The following is a 15,720-nucleotide window of genomic DNA, read 5'->3' as shown; positions in this document are numbered from 1 at the left end:
CGCGCACAAAGAATGGACGAGCCAGGGACGGCACGGGATTTTATAGGGAACACCTAGGGGCGTGGCCTGCACAGGTGTGTCTCACCTGCGAGAACACACCTGCACGATACACCTGTGTAGCCTTAAGAGAGGGCCTGCATGGGGGTTGTGATTACGAATTACGCAAAGTTTTCGCCACCGATTACGAATTATGTTTAAGTCTCAGAGCTGATTGCGACTTTACGCTTTGCGGCTAATGTACTTTTACGAATTGCGTTGATTTTTGGGGAGGCTGCCTAGATTACGAAGACTAAAAAGGCCTGATTACGCCTTACGGAAAAGGGCATGCAGGCCCCCTTAAGACAAGCTATGAGGTCCTGGGTTCAAGTCCTGACATGCCACCGAACTTGTCACGCGACCCTACTCTCCATGCAGAGTTTTGGGCTTATTTTTGGCGTGTTTTTAGGCTTTTTTATAGTTTTTTTTTGCACTGGACTTTTTTCAAGCAAATTATAAAAAAATTAAGTGCAAAATAAAAAACCTTGGGACATGAACATCCATCAGTTTTCGTGTACTTGGTAGAATAGTTTTATTATAAGCTCTTATTATGATTTTACAAAAATGATGTAGAAAAATTGCTGTAGAAAAATTAGACAACCATAATACTGTTGATTTTTCATTTTCCTATTAGTAAGTAATTGTCTAGGGTACGTGTATAACTAAAGAAAATAATTTAAGTTCGTCACCAATCATCGCCACATTTATATTAATTCTATCATCTCATTATGATGATTACACCGAACATGTAACAACTTGCCTCCATGAGCAAGTAGCTGTAAGCATTGTGAAAATGTATCTGATGTAGATGGCCCTTCTGCACTTGGTGGCAACAAGTTCTGATCTACGATAGTTCTACATGTAGATAGTAAAAATGAGTTTTTATACACCTAATTGCCTATTATATCAATAGGGATTCTTTGGTCCAATATCAATTGAAAGGATTTTAGAATACGAGTGATCACAATGACGTCACGGCGATTTGCATATGCCTTCAAATAATTTGCATGTATATGTGGTAAACAGAAAACAACAATCGCTCGTACATAAAATGATGTATATACTATGGGGGCCTGCATGCCGTTTTTCGTAAGGCGTAATCAGGCCTTTTTGTAATCCGTAGGCAGCCTCCCAAAAAATCAACGTAATTCGTAATAGTACATTAGCCACAAAGCGTTAAGTCGTAATTAGCTCTGAGAATTTAACGTAATTCGTAATCGGTGGCGAAAATTGTGCGTAATTCGCAATCACTATTAAACCCCCATACAGGCCCTCATGTATGAATATTGTTACATAGTTTTATCGTTCCAGGGCTCTAGGCTCTATATGACAAATGAATTATAATCTGCGATAATTTTTTGGAAAAAAGATTGCCCGATCAAAAATGTTACCATCGATGTACATACTTTTAAGACATATTTGGCCACGAAACTCGTCAAGCGGACATAATTTGCACATGATGAGGGTAATCAGGTTACTTTGTGCCCTTTGACCTTACGGAACACTTCCGTATTCGCGGATAGTTTGTTGAACAGGTGTGCTGTCTGTTTTACCGGCTAAAACGGAAAATTTCCGAGCCAGACGTCGTAATGAGGACACGGAAACAAACTAAGAAGGTAAGGAGAAGCTTACGAAACCAGGAAAGGTCCTTCTGTGTTCTTAAAACTACGTTGTACCCACGTTACATGGACAGTGAACTAGGGTAACGCCCCCCTCCCCACCCCCTTTTTAGTACGTGTTTACGGGCGACCGCTATGACGTCACGGCCAGCTAGTGGTAGGCCAAAGCTGGTAACGGTTGGCTGATTTGCATACCTATAATTTGCATGTGTCATTAAGTAATTTGCATAAATATGATTTAAACAAAAATAGGTATAAAATGTTTGGAGAAAAAACAATGTACTATGTAGGTAAAGGATACCATATGTTGCTTGTGCTCAAGATATCTAACATAAGGCATTTATTTATCTGCAGTTAGGCATAGGTATACAATATTAACTTCACAATTTGTCATTTAAATAAACTGCTAACTTAGTTCTTAACTAATTAACTACTAGTTTTGCACTTACAATGTCAACCATTCCCAAATTTTCTATAGTAATCTGTAATGTGAGGGCAATTGCAACAATTTTACCCAGAAGATAAAAAGAATTATATTTTTTTTCATTCCAATTGTAGACCAGACCCTAACTTTTACTAACCATCAATGATGATAGAAAATATTAAATTTATTATCTTTTTTTGTATCTGTATCAGTATCTGCAGCCGGTATAACTGCCCTTCGGTGTAACACACCAGCTTTGCAGGCACGCAGTGCTGTGGCAGCTGGCTATATTACACGGAAAGACTTGTTACAACTAACCCTTGAACATCTAACTCTTACCATCTAAAATCTAACTTTTTCCCCATAGGAACAGAAACAGACTATCTCTCCTGTGAAGAAATCTACCACCAAGGGGTTGAGAACTGGCACCCGGCCTCGGCGTTGCCCCTCCTGCAGTTTCACATCAAACTGCAAGGAGGAGCTGTTAGACCATGTCCGTGACCTGCACCCCAGCCTCCCCATACTGCACTGTTCCCTGTGCGAGTACAGCACCTGGCACAAGGGAAACATGAAACAACATGACCAGATGCACTCGCAGGATTCAGTCTTGAGTTGCGAGAAGTGTAGCTACACAACGACAAGACAGTTTGCGTACAAGATGCATCTTAAGTACCACCACTCCTCGGAAAGGCCCTTTAAGTGTCAGACCTGCAGGAAGGCGTTTGCGGCAAAGTCTGTCTTGAGGAACCACCTGAAGGTGCACTCGGACGATCGCCCCTTTAAGTGCCCAACCTGCGAATACTCCGCCAGGACTAAAGGTAACTTCACTTCAGCCTTGATTCAAGTTGTATACATTATTTACTGATACTCACTCACTCACTCACTCACTCACTCACTCACTCACTCACTCACTCACTCACTCACTCACTCACTCACTCACTCACTCACTCACTCACTATCTGGTTTAACGTTTGTTGTTCCCTGTCATCCGAGGGTTAGGTTTCCTTGCACTGCAATATTATTGACACACAATCATGATGATGCTTATTGTCCATTTATCCAAGAATATTTTTTGTATTTCTAATTCCCTTTGGTCATAATTCAATATTTTGTAGCTGTTAGATCTTGCAACGAAATATGTAATGTAAACCCAAGCTTATATGTTCCAAAATTTACCCCTGTTAAATCAGTATTGAATGTGATTTTATGGTTAAGATGTTCAATTTGTACAAAAGATAGGTTAGTCATATATCATCTTAAGAAAGTATGCAATTCAGCCTTTAGCTGTGATCATAATGATCATAATAAACTAATTCATTTATTCATTCCCTCATTCCTCCAGGCAGCCTTGTTGCTCACATATCGCGTCATAAAAAGGAGAAACCATTCCTGTGTGCTGAGTGTGGGTACCGCTCCTTCCTGAAGACTGAGATGGAGAAACACATGCGCATCCACACAGGGCTACACCCTTACAAGTGAGGGGTTTGTTTGTTTGATTGTTTGTGCATGCCTTTATTTATACTCGAATATATGTCTAATGTGCAATGGCCAAGTGGGTAGAGTGCTCGCTTTGCATTCGGTAGGTCGTGAGTTTGATCCCGGATGAGTTATACCATAAGGCTTAAAAAATGGTACATACTGCTTTCTCTGCTTAGCACTCAGGATTTGGGAAAGAGTAATTATTGGGAGTTGAACACACACCACTACCAGTGGACTAGCCCCCAGCTGTAGTGATTGCACAATTGTGTGGCCCAGTGTGTATACGTATTTGCACAAAGTTATTGCAAAATTGCGTCTATGAAGGTTAGACATCCAGGTAATATGATATGCCAAAAAGCAGTTACTCAAGCAACTGGATATGATTTTGGAAACGGTCAGTTTCCAAAATCATATCCAGTTGCTTGAGTAACTGCTTTTTGGCGTATTGCAAAATTGCCAAACAATATTGTGAAACTCTTCAATATTGCATAACGCTGGAAAAAAGTATTTCTCCCCTTACAGGTGTGACCAGTGTGACTACACTGCTGTACAGAAAATCTGCCTGGAGGTCCACATGACCAAACACACCGGCCACCTTCCCTTCATCTGCGGGGAATGTGGTCACCGCTCCGCCATGAAGTCCAACCTCGTGGTCCACATGCGTACCCACACCGGCATTAAACCATTTAAGTGCCCTCACTGCAAGGAATACTCGGGAGCAAGCAACCAAAGTCTGCGACGTCACATCGCTTACCTACACCTGGGTGTAACTCCTGTAGTCTGCATGGGCTGCAGTTATGAGCCAAAACACAAGGGGGCACTGAGGAAGCATCACAGCGAAGGGGAGGGCCATGAGAATTACAGGTGTAAAGTGTGTGGGAAGGAGCCGGTTGTGTATAGGAATGTGCTGACCCATCTGGCTCAACATGTGGATGTGGAGACGGCCACTGTGGTTACATAGAACCTTAAGGGGGGCCTGCATGGGGGGGGGTCCCGACAACGCTCTACGCTAAATTTTGAGAACTGTAGTACTGGTAGTCATGTTGTTACTTCAGTGGCCTTGTGGCTATTGAATAATTGCCATTTAAGTGTCTTAAAATCTTGGAATTAAGACTTGAATAACCTTAGGGCTAAAGAAGGTGGATATGGGAGTTGGACATGACGCTACATGGAACATACTAGTATCTGTCTGTATACCAAATAGGGTGAAGGATGTTTTGTTGATAATAATCAAAATCGGCACTTCTATATCTTTACTGTTTGTAGGACAAGTCACTACAAAATGGACTCCAGGAGAAATTGAAATAAGATTGTTACTGTGCTACAATAGTTAAGCATTTGTTGAATTGAAGGGCTTAGCTGAATTGTCAATTTTTTCCATGACTTCTAAATTTCATGAATTTTGTGAATGCTGCTGCTTTAAACCAAACCAAATGCATTGCCCACATTTATGCTTGTAGTTTGATTCTTTGATATATTGCTAAGGATATGCTTAATAATATGAAGAATTGCACTTTATTTGATATGTATATTGAAAATTTCTTTAATGAATTGAATTGAATTTTTGAGAGTTGATTATATGGAAGGAAGATTTGTTGTAAATATGATTCCTTTCTCCTTAAAGGCTAGAAAATGTACTTTTTGTGGTATGTATGAATTACAATTTCTGAAATGAAATAGGGAAGATTGATCTTGATATTTTATATCTACAAAGAAACTTAAAATGATTTGTAGAAATGTTTTGTCATGAGTGGGCATGAACAGCTGCATTTTCCCATCTTGTTGATTTATTTTGAAATTCATAGCAATTTGCGTAGATATTCACAATGAATGAATTTGCTTGCATGCTGCATTTAGTTGTTGTTGCTGCTTTTTTCCATGATGTGTTTGCTAAACTTGAGGTGGATGTTTCACTATATGGTGCAGTTGTGTGATGATGAATTGTGATTGTGTGCAGTTTAATTAAGTCATGTCAGCACTCAGCCAAATTTTGTAGTATATTGTATAATTTGATGTGTTACTCTGGACTGTAATTAATGGCTTTAAAATGAACTTGAAACTGTAACTTAAAACATCTCCCTGCTGCCTTATTGTATATTAAGCAATAATAGAAATTTGATACCAAAAATCAACTTTAATAGGAAGGTTACAGAAAGATTGCTAGAAGTAGAAAGTTGTACAAGGGAATGGAATAAATAAAATGTATAGATGGTTCAGGCTTTAAAAAATTGGTGCCATAATTTGTGAATGAGCAGAAGAGAGATGACTTTTATTTAGCAAATTTGTACAATTTGGAGATTGCTGTATGTAGAATCATCTCTACAATGTTTGTACTTATAGTATATTTTAGCCTGAGTGAGGTTCAATGATTTTCACAAAAGTACAGAATAAACAATTCTGAAATATTCAAGTCACTGTTTTATGCATTTATTTTGTCATTTCATTGTTGGATCATGTTAGTTAACACAGTCCTTATTTATAATAAGCTTTGTTTTCTGTGCCTGTCTGGGTGAATTTGATTGAAAAAGACAGACTATTTACTGCACATATCTGTATCTGTATCTGTATCTGTATAGCCGGTATAACCGCCTTTCGGCGTAACACACCAGCATGGAGAACACTGCCAATATTTACAATGTACATCCCATAACCATCTTAGAAAGGATAACAAATATCTCTTGGGTAAAATAAGATTACTAAGAGAAATAAGAGTTAGAACTTGGACACTTGACTTCTTTTAGTCCTAATAACTAACGCACAGAGTGGGAATGTTCATGTAGTGCGAAATCTTTGGTGAGTTTATACAAAATGTGAGCTCTGTTTCAAGTTTCTTGTTTTTCGGTAAACCAATAATTTACATTTTGTGCTTGTTTCTTTCATATTTTTATGATTTCGGGGGGGTTATGCGACCCAATTTTTTCATGTTTCTTTAAAAAGAGAAGAAGAAGAAAAATATACATTTTATTTATCTTATTGTACCATATCTTGAAAGAAAAACATTCAGAACTTGGAAAGACACTTTAGAAGGATGTTCCTAAGCTTTATCCTGAGGTCTTCACAGAAGATGTATTTTCAAAGTGATTTTGGGGGTTTATGTGAACCAATTTCTTCACGTTTCTATATAAAAGGGACAAAATACACATTTTTTTAATGATAATAGAAAAGACTCAGAACTTGGACAGACATTTCAGAAGGATGTTCCTAAGCTTGATCCTGAGGTCTTCGTTGCCTTCACAGAAGATATGAGTGGATCCGTCCTCTATCTGAATGAGGGTGTCCTCAGACTGTAGGTGTATGATGTGTCCTGACGGTGTGTCCTCAACTTTCACATCTGTCACTCCATTCTTCTCTAGGTCCTGGACAAACTGTTCCACCTGGAATCATAAGGAATTTTTTTATTGATGAATGAAAGTTCTCCTCTTAATTCAATAATTGAGGAAAATTTTTCTCATTTCAATCAATGATTAAATATTTCTGATAGTATTATTGAATTGGTGGTGCATTCAACTTTATAAAACTTAATGTATATCGATACCACCACTAGAGATACCGTATACACAAAAGCATAAGAGGAAATATATGCTTGTGTGTGAGTGTGTGTATGTGAGTGTGTGTGTGTGTATGTGAGTGTGTGTATGTGTGTGTGTGTGTGTGTGAGTATGTGTATGTGTTTATGTACTAGTATGCATATATTTAGATAGATATATAACTATAAAAAAGTAAAACTATACATAGTGTTATACAGACTATACAAACAAAAATACTATCATTCTCTACAGAAGGTGAAGTGTTTCACCTGCACAGCCCCCCAGACATGAGGTTTAGGCGGAGTGAAGTCTGCGTTGTCGTCCCTCTTGCGTTTCTGTCCCGGCCCGGCAGTCGGCTGCTTCGGTACAGACTGCAGGATGTAGTTGTTATCCTTCGCTTCCAGGACTCCTGTCACAGACGCTACCGCTACACCTTTTAATTTTAAGTACAGTTGTACAAAATCATTTTAATTTCATGATAAATGTTTGCTAAGTTTGAAGGTGGAGGACTTTGTATAAGCCTTGTAGTAGGCTTCTTCCCTCCTCCTGCATATTTCCCTCTTAAAGTTCTATACTTTCTGTATTTTCTTTGTGTGAATAAACTAAAACCAGATCATTAGATATCAAAACCGAAAGTTCTGCTGCAGTACCAAGGAAAGCCACCAGGGGGCCCAAAATCTTATAATTTCCAGGTCTCATCAAGACCTAACCACCTACCAAGTATCAAGACAATCCATTTATTAACAAGCCTTCTCAAGTTATCGTGTCCACAGACACACACACACACAAACACACACACACACACGAACGCCTCTGAAAACATAACCTTCTTGGCAAAGTTAATAAATAAAATAAAATAAAATAAAATAAAAATAAGAACGATTTTTCAGAAAACAAACCTTGTCGTATCTCTGACGGAACCAGGCTTGAGGCGAGCTCTGGCGTGATTTCGATTTTCTCGTACATCCTCCTGATGGGCAGCGACAAGACTTCGCCGCGCTGAAACGTCGTTGGCGGTGGATCCGCCTCGAGCACGAGATCCGTCCGCTGTGGTAAAGATGGCGGCGGCGTGATGTACGCCTCTGGCAGGACCACGTGAAGCGGCTTCAGATCCGTGATGATCTTGTTTGCCTGTAGTAGTAGTAGTAGAATGTGTCGATGAAGGTTAGACATCCAGGTAATGAGATACGCCAAAAAACAGTTACTCAAGCAACTGGATGTGATTTTGGAAATGGTCAGACGTTTCAGGTACCATCCACTAGCTTTCATCAGTGACACTGGAGAACTAAAAAAGGAGATTTATAAGCAAGAAATATTAATTTTTTTGGGGGGGGGGTCCAAAAGGAAACAAAAGTTATTTAGACAAGTCAAAACAAGGATGATGCAAATTGGGAAAAAGCTCCTGTTGTTTCAGAACAGGAGCTTAAGTGTTGTCTGTCCTAACTAACATCACAAGACATTACGTACCTGCTGGAAGCTGAGCCGTGTGTCGATGGGGCAGTGTACTGCCTTCATGGCCAGCGGTTGGTAAGGAGCAAGTGCCTCTAAGTACGGGACATCAGGCTCCACAAAGATAACGGTGTTCGCCTTGGACTGACCTGACATGAATGTAAAGAGATACGTCGATGAAGGTTAGACATCCAGGTAATACGATACGCCAAAAAACAGTTACTCAAGCAACTGGATATGGTTTTGGAAATCATATCCATTCCAAAATCATATCCAGTTGCGTGAGTAACTGCTTTTTGGCAAATGTATAGAGCGTTGAAACTGTGTGAGTTCTTTTCGTTGTGGTATGTCATTGCGAATCGTAATTTTGAGCTGTGTAGTTGCTTGTGAAATAAGTAAACTGAAACTGACCCCACATCTCCATGAAGTGGACGGCGTCGCCGAATCGTAGTGTCGGATGTCCGGCGAACACGACACAAGGCGTCTTGAACTCGCTGCTGAAGTCTCCGTGGATGCCGGGGAACACCTTAAGACGACTGATGGTCTTAAGTTCCTCGTGGACAAAGGGAGCCTCTGGGAGGTACACCTGGAACAAGAAATAGTCCTAAAGATGATCTAGATAATATGTAAGCCAGTATTTGCAGCCCTAAGTAATCATGCCATCAAGTATCAGAGTTATCAACCAAGGATTAGGGTGTTCAAAAATTCATTCTTTCCTAAAACTATCACTGAGGCCACACCAATTTATTTCCTTGGTTAACGGATTCGCCGCTTGCTTTTTTTGCCGAATGAAAATAAAAATAAAAAACGTCATAGTTTAGACCCCACAGGCCGGTAATACCCTGAACAGGGAGACCTCAATGAAATTGCTGCAGTTCATACCAATGTCGCTAGAGGCGCTCCTGCACACATAGTCACATGACGTAAAGTAGCCAATCGTGGATTGTTTTACTTTCTGACCAATCAGATGCGATGTTCTGGAACCATGTTGGCTCAGTCATTTGTTTTGGAGCCTCATGGCGGACAAAATTTGTGGCGGAAGCTTAAATTGTTTGAGAAAGCTGGAACTTTGGATCAAGGCAGAATCTAGGTACAGTACATGTAAAATTGAATAAATTTTGTCCCCTTTAAAGTTAAAATTGCTTGTGAGAGTTAACATTCGTGTCATGTTTTAGAGTACATATGATGATGGTGGAACTTGGAAGTAACATGCTAAAACTTGTTTTCTGCATTTTGCTCGTGTACGAAAAAGATTATCAACCCAATGGTGTGGATAGCAAATAAAACACAATATGGTACATCCTCTCTTGTCTTTTGTTTCTTTCCCAGTATTTTCGTAACTTAATAAGCAGTCTGGATTTCACACTACATGGCTGTATGGCAGGTAGTATCAAATTTTTATTTTTATTTTTTTTTCGCCCGCCCGCTCCATTTTTTTCTACAAAAATCCGTTAACCAAGAAAATAAATTGGTGTGGCCTGAAGTGGACCTCTTCAACTACCAGATCTAGAGTTATCAAGTTCAGGGATTGCGGTGTTAGATTATAAGCTTTCAACAATGTTTAGAGTTGGATATTCAAGGGTTAGGTGTACATGTAGCAAGTTGTTTGGTGTAATGTAGTCAGCTGCCGCCACGCCACCGGCCGAGGGGCAGTTATACTGGCTAATACCGGTACAGAGACAGAAACAGATACAGACCTTACTCTGCTTGCTCTGGCACAGCCACTCTGCAAAGATGTTGGAGTAAGCCAGCGAGCTGTCCGCCATCGGCGAGACGAAATACACGGGAAGCTGCATCAGCCCCGAACTGTCCAGAAACACGGCCAAACACTCGAACAGATCGTACACCACGCCGGACGGGTAACACGGGACCAGTACGTTCCCCCCGTTTTTCACCGTCACGGCGAGGTGGCTACAGAACTCGGATAACATGCTGTCGGGGTTGGCTGTTGGGGACTGGGTGAGACCGGCTAGGATGAGGACATCTGTGTTTTGTAGTGGCGCCTGGTCCTGCAGTGAAGTAATTGTATTTGTTCAGTTAAAGTTTTTGATCCAACACGAGAAGTTCTCTTACCTAGAGCTTTCGACCAGTCACTCTGATCTTCCTCAGTAGACTGACCCAGTGAGGCTTGTCACGTGGCTTCTTTGAAGTGTGACGTCAACACTGGGTCAGTCTACTGAAGAAGACCAGAGTGACTGGTCAAAAGCTCGAGGTGAGAGAACTACTTTGTGTTTGGATCTCAAGTTTTAAGGATAACATGCTGTCGGGGTTGGCTGTTGGGGACTGGGTAAGACCTGCCAGGATGAGGACATCTGTGTTCTGTAGTGGAGCCTGGTCCTGCAGTGAAGTAATTGTATTTGTTTAAAGTTAAAACTTCAGATCCAACACAAAGAAGTTCATTATGACAAAAAGGGCTAAACGTTCAGGCCAACACTGAGTAAATTGTGGCAAAGGTTGACAGTCAGTCGAAAATTTGGGTAAGTCCCAATTTACTCAGTGTTGCACTGAACGTTTAGCCTTTTTGTCATAATGAAGTAGAAGTTCTCTCACCTAGAGCTTCCACCAGTCACTCTGGTCTTCCTCAGTAGACTGACCCAGTGAGGCTTGTTGACGTCACACTTCAAAGAAGCCACGTGACAAGCCTCACAGGGCCTTTCCAAACGCTCAAATTTGGGTCCTGCAAGCTACTTAGTTACAGGATTCAAACACAGAGCCTTTAGACTCTAAGTCTACAACCTAACAACATTACTGCCCACCATAGACTAGTTCTGAATGCGTGACAAGTTTTACGTATTCGGACACAGATGGACTTTGCAAAATTGCTACTCACCATGGGCTGAGAGTGGGTTGTAAGTTAATTTAAGCCTAACCACAAGTTTGAACAAGCTAGAACTTGCTGTAAACCAATGATTAGCCAGGAGTGTTACAACCCAGGCTATTGTTTACATTAGCACATGATAAAAAAAAAAGTTTGCTACACACCATGGGCTGTGGGTGTGTTGTGAGTACCGAGGAGCTGGAGACGTAGGAGATCTTCTCGTAGTGAGACTGGATGAGCCAGTTACAGCTGCCAACACAGTACCCAGAACTCAGGGGCATGATCTGTAGAGCTCCAAACACATCCAACTTCTGAGCATATCCAACAAGCTGCACCTACAATATAAGGAGGATAACACATGAATGAATGAATAAGTGAATGACTGAGTAAGTGGGAAGGGAAGGAGTGAGGGACATTTTTCGCAATCAATCTCACAAGATTTAAACTCCTGAAATTCTGCTCCATAAGCAAAGTACCAAACTACCGGTATGTACAATACATTCTGAATTTTGCACAGGGGAAGTACCAATTTGCTTAGAACTTCGAATTCAAATATAAGGCAATAGGGGACAGTTTGTCAGTACCTTAGACAGTGCAGAGTTGATGTCATGTAGCCCGTAGCACAGCCTGAGCGCAGCCGGGTCCAGCCCATCTCTCAGCTGTGCTGGGAGAGTCTTAAAGACGCCCGGCTCCTTCCACTTGCAGGCTGCTCGCGTCTTGGGAACCCGCTCCGTGTGCTGGACCAGCTCCTCCATCAGCTGCCGGCCCATCTGGGCGGTCGGCTCCGTCGCGTAGATCATTCCTGGTCACAACGTACAAAATAACAGTATAATTATGTTTACTGAAGGAAGCATGTTGTTTTTGCTCAGTTTCTTCCTCTTCTTCTCCAAACACTGACCTCTGACCTGGCCAATGACCTGATTTGTTGATGTCTGTCACCATGGTAAACTGGTGTTGGGTTACATAATGTTGCAATTTTATAGTAGGAGGGATTCAGACTCCTGTGACCATATTTGTGAATATGTTTGAGTAATAATTAACAGAGCAGACCATATGCTCAGCTAAGGTAAACATTTAAATATGCATTTGCTTTGCAAATGTTACTTTTCTAGTAAATTTTCTTTTTAATAATATTACAACCAGTAATGAAACTTCATCTGTGTTGGTGATGAGAACTTGTGATATACTTGTGATGACTTACTCTCCAAGCAGAGAAAGAGCAAGAGAAAGTGTCTAATATTTTAGTTAATTACCGTTGAATCCGGTGTACTCAGTGATGTAGGGTAGAGCCAGGATGCACTGGAAACTGGACACCAGGATGACATCCACGGTGGACAAGTCTAACAACCCGTCTTCTGGTATCCCCACTTCAGGTGGGCTGTCCACAAACACTCGCCCTGCACACTCCTTAACAGTGGTAGAAATATTTCCAAAAATATTTTCATCAGGTTGGTAAAGCATAGGATACTAGCTTAGAGTTCTTTTTCAAAGAACCAATTATTTTACATAAAGTGCTTAAGTTTCGGTGTCTATCAGACACCTTCCTCAGAGCTTCTGACTGGAGTTCTGCTTCAGCCGATGTAGGTGGCACTTTTGCAGCGAGAACACAATCCCAAACATGGCTGAGCTTGTTTGATTGTTATTATGTATTACTGACTGTACTTTTCTTGAAATGAAACATAATAATAGTTTTTGTAGACATTCTACTTAGGCCACACCGATTTAATTTTATGAATGACATCCTCTGAAGACCCCCAAACTAGTGCGCGCGGGCGAATAAAAAAAATTCCGGCCAAAAATAAAAATGGTACTAAACCAAAGGAATACGAAGCTGGTATTGTGAATTCGCAACAGTACTTAGCGACGTATATGACAAGCCGACACATGCTGGCTTTTTGCGACATTCATGAATCGAGACTGTACTTATGTACTGAGTTCTTGAGTCGTGGAGCTTTGAATTTGATAGCCTGGGTGCTCTGCTCCGTTTTGTCGCTGACTACCATGGACTACCCATGCCTAGAGCCAGGCCAGAGCCTCGGTGGAGGTGATCTTTTTTTTTTTAGGGCGCCAGGCGAAAATCAATGCGCGCGCGGATGTCATCCATAAAATTAAGTCGGTGTGGCCTTATTTTATCTTATATATGAATCATGATGCACCTAAAATATTTTTTGCACACCCAAATTTTTTGGTTGGGTGAATCAGTGCACCTGTTCCCAAAAATGAATTTGAAGCCCTGTCTGCTATAGCTACATTTGTACTGTACTGTACCTTAAGCTCCTTCCTCAATGCCTTGAGCGTTTCTTGGTCGTCAACGGCAACGTCTTTAGGCACCCAGGAGGGGAGTTTGGCGAGTCTTGAGCTGTGCACGAGGGGGAGGGGCAGGAACCTGAAGGTCGTGCCAAGGTCAAGGCTGCAGTCCAGCATGACCGTCACAGACTTGAACTTGAGGACCAGACAGGGCAGGTTGGGGTGGCTGGACAGGCAGTACAGCTTCATCTTTGACTACTGGAGTAACGATGAGAGAAACATCTTTAATTTAAGTTAGCTAGGAAGGTAAAGTTTGCATTTCTAGGAAATTAATAATATATTTTCCTATGAATTTTCCTCCATTTCTAAAGGAAAAAAAGTTTTCGACCATACTGTAAATCGTACAAAATGAGCGAATATATCTATACCAAAAGTATTAGAAAATGATACTGATATCATAGAATGCCAAAATCAAGTCATTTGTTCCACCTTCTTGGCCACATAGATTTCATAATGAAGGAAACATATTTCTGCCAAACTATTTTTCATTCGCACGCTCGCGTCAGTTTTTGGGTGCCCAGAGGATGTGATCCATATATAAATCCATATATATAGAAAAGCATTTGACTCTGTACCGATCAAGAGATTGTTAGCCAAAATTGAGAGTTACGGATGTAAAGGGAATATTCTTCAATGGATCAGTTCTTTTCTGCAGGGAAGAAAACAGAGAGTCTGTGTGAACAATAGTAAATCAGAATGGGCAGACGTAGTGAGTGGAGTCCCTCAAGGGAGTGTTCTCGGTCCTGTTCTCTTTACGTTGTTCGTCAACGATATGCCTGAAGTTGCAACAAGTATGTTGAGGCTTTTTGCAGATGATACTAAAATATTCAGAGCAGTGGTACAGGAGGGGGGACTGTGAAAGTCTTCAACAGGACTTACAAAATCTTCAAGAATGGGCCATGAAATGGCAACTAAAATTCCATCCGGAAAAATGCACAGTCCTTCGAATTGGAAAGGGGCACCCAGTTTTTGAATACACAATGGCAGGCACATCTGGGAGTATCCCCCTAGCAGCAACGACTACGGAGAAGGACCTGGGTATACTAACGGATAAAGACCTTACATTTAAGGACCATATACACACAATTGCAAACAAGGCAAACCAGTTAACAGGACTACTGTGGAGAACATTTCAGTTTATCGATCAAGAAGTATTTCTCCTGCTTTTTAAAGCCCTGATTAGGCCACATTTAGAATATGGAGCCTCTGTTTGGTCTCCGTACAGACAGAATCTGATGCTTGAATTAGAGAAAGTCCAAAAAAGGGCCACAAAAAGAGTTCCGGGGTTGAGCAACCTTTCTTACGAGGATAGACTCAGAACTCTGAAACTCCCAACATTGGTCTACAGGAGAATTAGGGGAGACCTAATCAACACGTACAAATACATGCATGGTCTGTTTGACACACAGAACCTGTTCCAACAAAAAGCAGATTCAAGGACAAGAGGTCATAGCTTGAGAATAACAAGGAAGACCTTCAAGGGGAATACAAGGGCATTATTCTTTACAAGCAGAATGGCCAACTGGTGGAACAGTCTTCCTGAAGAAGTGGTCTCTGCACCCTCGGTAAATGCCTTCAAGAACAGACTTGATAAATACATGGAGAGTCATCCAATTATGTACAATCACACGGCCCTGGATTGCCCGCATAGGCCGGGAATGACAGTCCGGTAGAGCAACGAGCAGCCTAAACTGGATGGATACCTACCTGGCTGAAAGGATCTACTATCTACTATCTACTACTATAATCAAATCAACATGGCCTAAGTTGTTCAGTGTTTCAGTCCTCTGTCTAACGTTACAAAGCGAGCCCTAAAAGAAGCAGCTTACATTTTTAAGAACAACTGAGACATCCTGTATTCATCAGAGGCTTTATAAAATATCTACGTACCCCCTAGTTGATGAAAAAGCACTGAAATTTACCTGATTTCGTACAAAACACGTGAAAGCCTGCTCTTCTCACTTGCACTCTTTTGACCTTTGCCATCTGACCTTCGACCCAAAAATAACTGGGTCACGAGAAAAAAAAGAAAGGTTCGTTTCTTTGAAACAAACTCTACAA

General features: G+C 41.0%; 2 protein-coding genes across 2 annotated transcripts; one reads left to right on the top strand and one right to left on the bottom strand.

Annotated features, from left to right (window-relative positions):
• Window positions 1-1,612: 1,612 nt before the first annotated feature.
• LOC109477304 (gastrula zinc finger protein XlCGF8.2DB-like) lies at window positions 1,613-4,519 on the top strand. The gene is made up of 4 exons (XM_019778432.1): window positions 1,613-1,652; window positions 2,447-2,897; window positions 3,422-3,554; window positions 4,081-4,519. The coding sequence occupies exons 1-4, from the start codon at window positions 1,626-1,628 to the stop codon at window positions 4,517-4,519; spliced, it is 1,050 nt and encodes a 349-aa protein (XP_019633991.1). The 5' UTR covers window positions 1,613-1,625.
• Window positions 4,520-6,719: 2,200 nt separating this feature from the next.
• Window positions 6,720-15,636, bottom strand: LOC109477621 (integrator complex subunit 9-like). Its single transcript, XM_019778968.1, has 11 exons — window positions 15,582-15,636; window positions 13,621-13,857; window positions 12,606-12,759; window positions 11,937-12,154; window positions 11,517-11,687; window positions 10,232-10,543; window positions 8,946-9,120; window positions 8,553-8,683; window positions 7,985-8,216; window positions 7,355-7,518; window positions 6,720-6,932 (listed from the first exon to the last, which is right to left on the bottom strand). Exons 2-11 carry the CDS (start codon window positions 13,846-13,848, stop codon window positions 6,726-6,728), a joined length of 1,992 nt encoding a protein of 663 aa, XP_019634527.1. The 5' UTR covers window positions 13,849-13,857; window positions 15,582-15,636; the 3' UTR covers window positions 6,720-6,725.
• Window positions 15,637-15,720: the final 84 nt, after the last annotated feature.

This window comes from Branchiostoma belcheri, unplaced genomic scaffold, assembly GCF_001625305.1.
Source record: "Branchiostoma belcheri isolate BF01 breed outbred unplaced genomic scaffold, Haploidv18h27 scaffold105, whole genome shotgun sequence".
In the NCBI taxonomy this organism is placed as follows: domain Eukaryota; kingdom Metazoa; phylum Chordata; class Leptocardii; order Amphioxiformes; family Branchiostomatidae; genus Branchiostoma; species Branchiostoma belcheri.
Note: the sequence above shows the minus strand (reverse complement) of the source record. Positions and strands in the feature narration are given on the sequence as shown.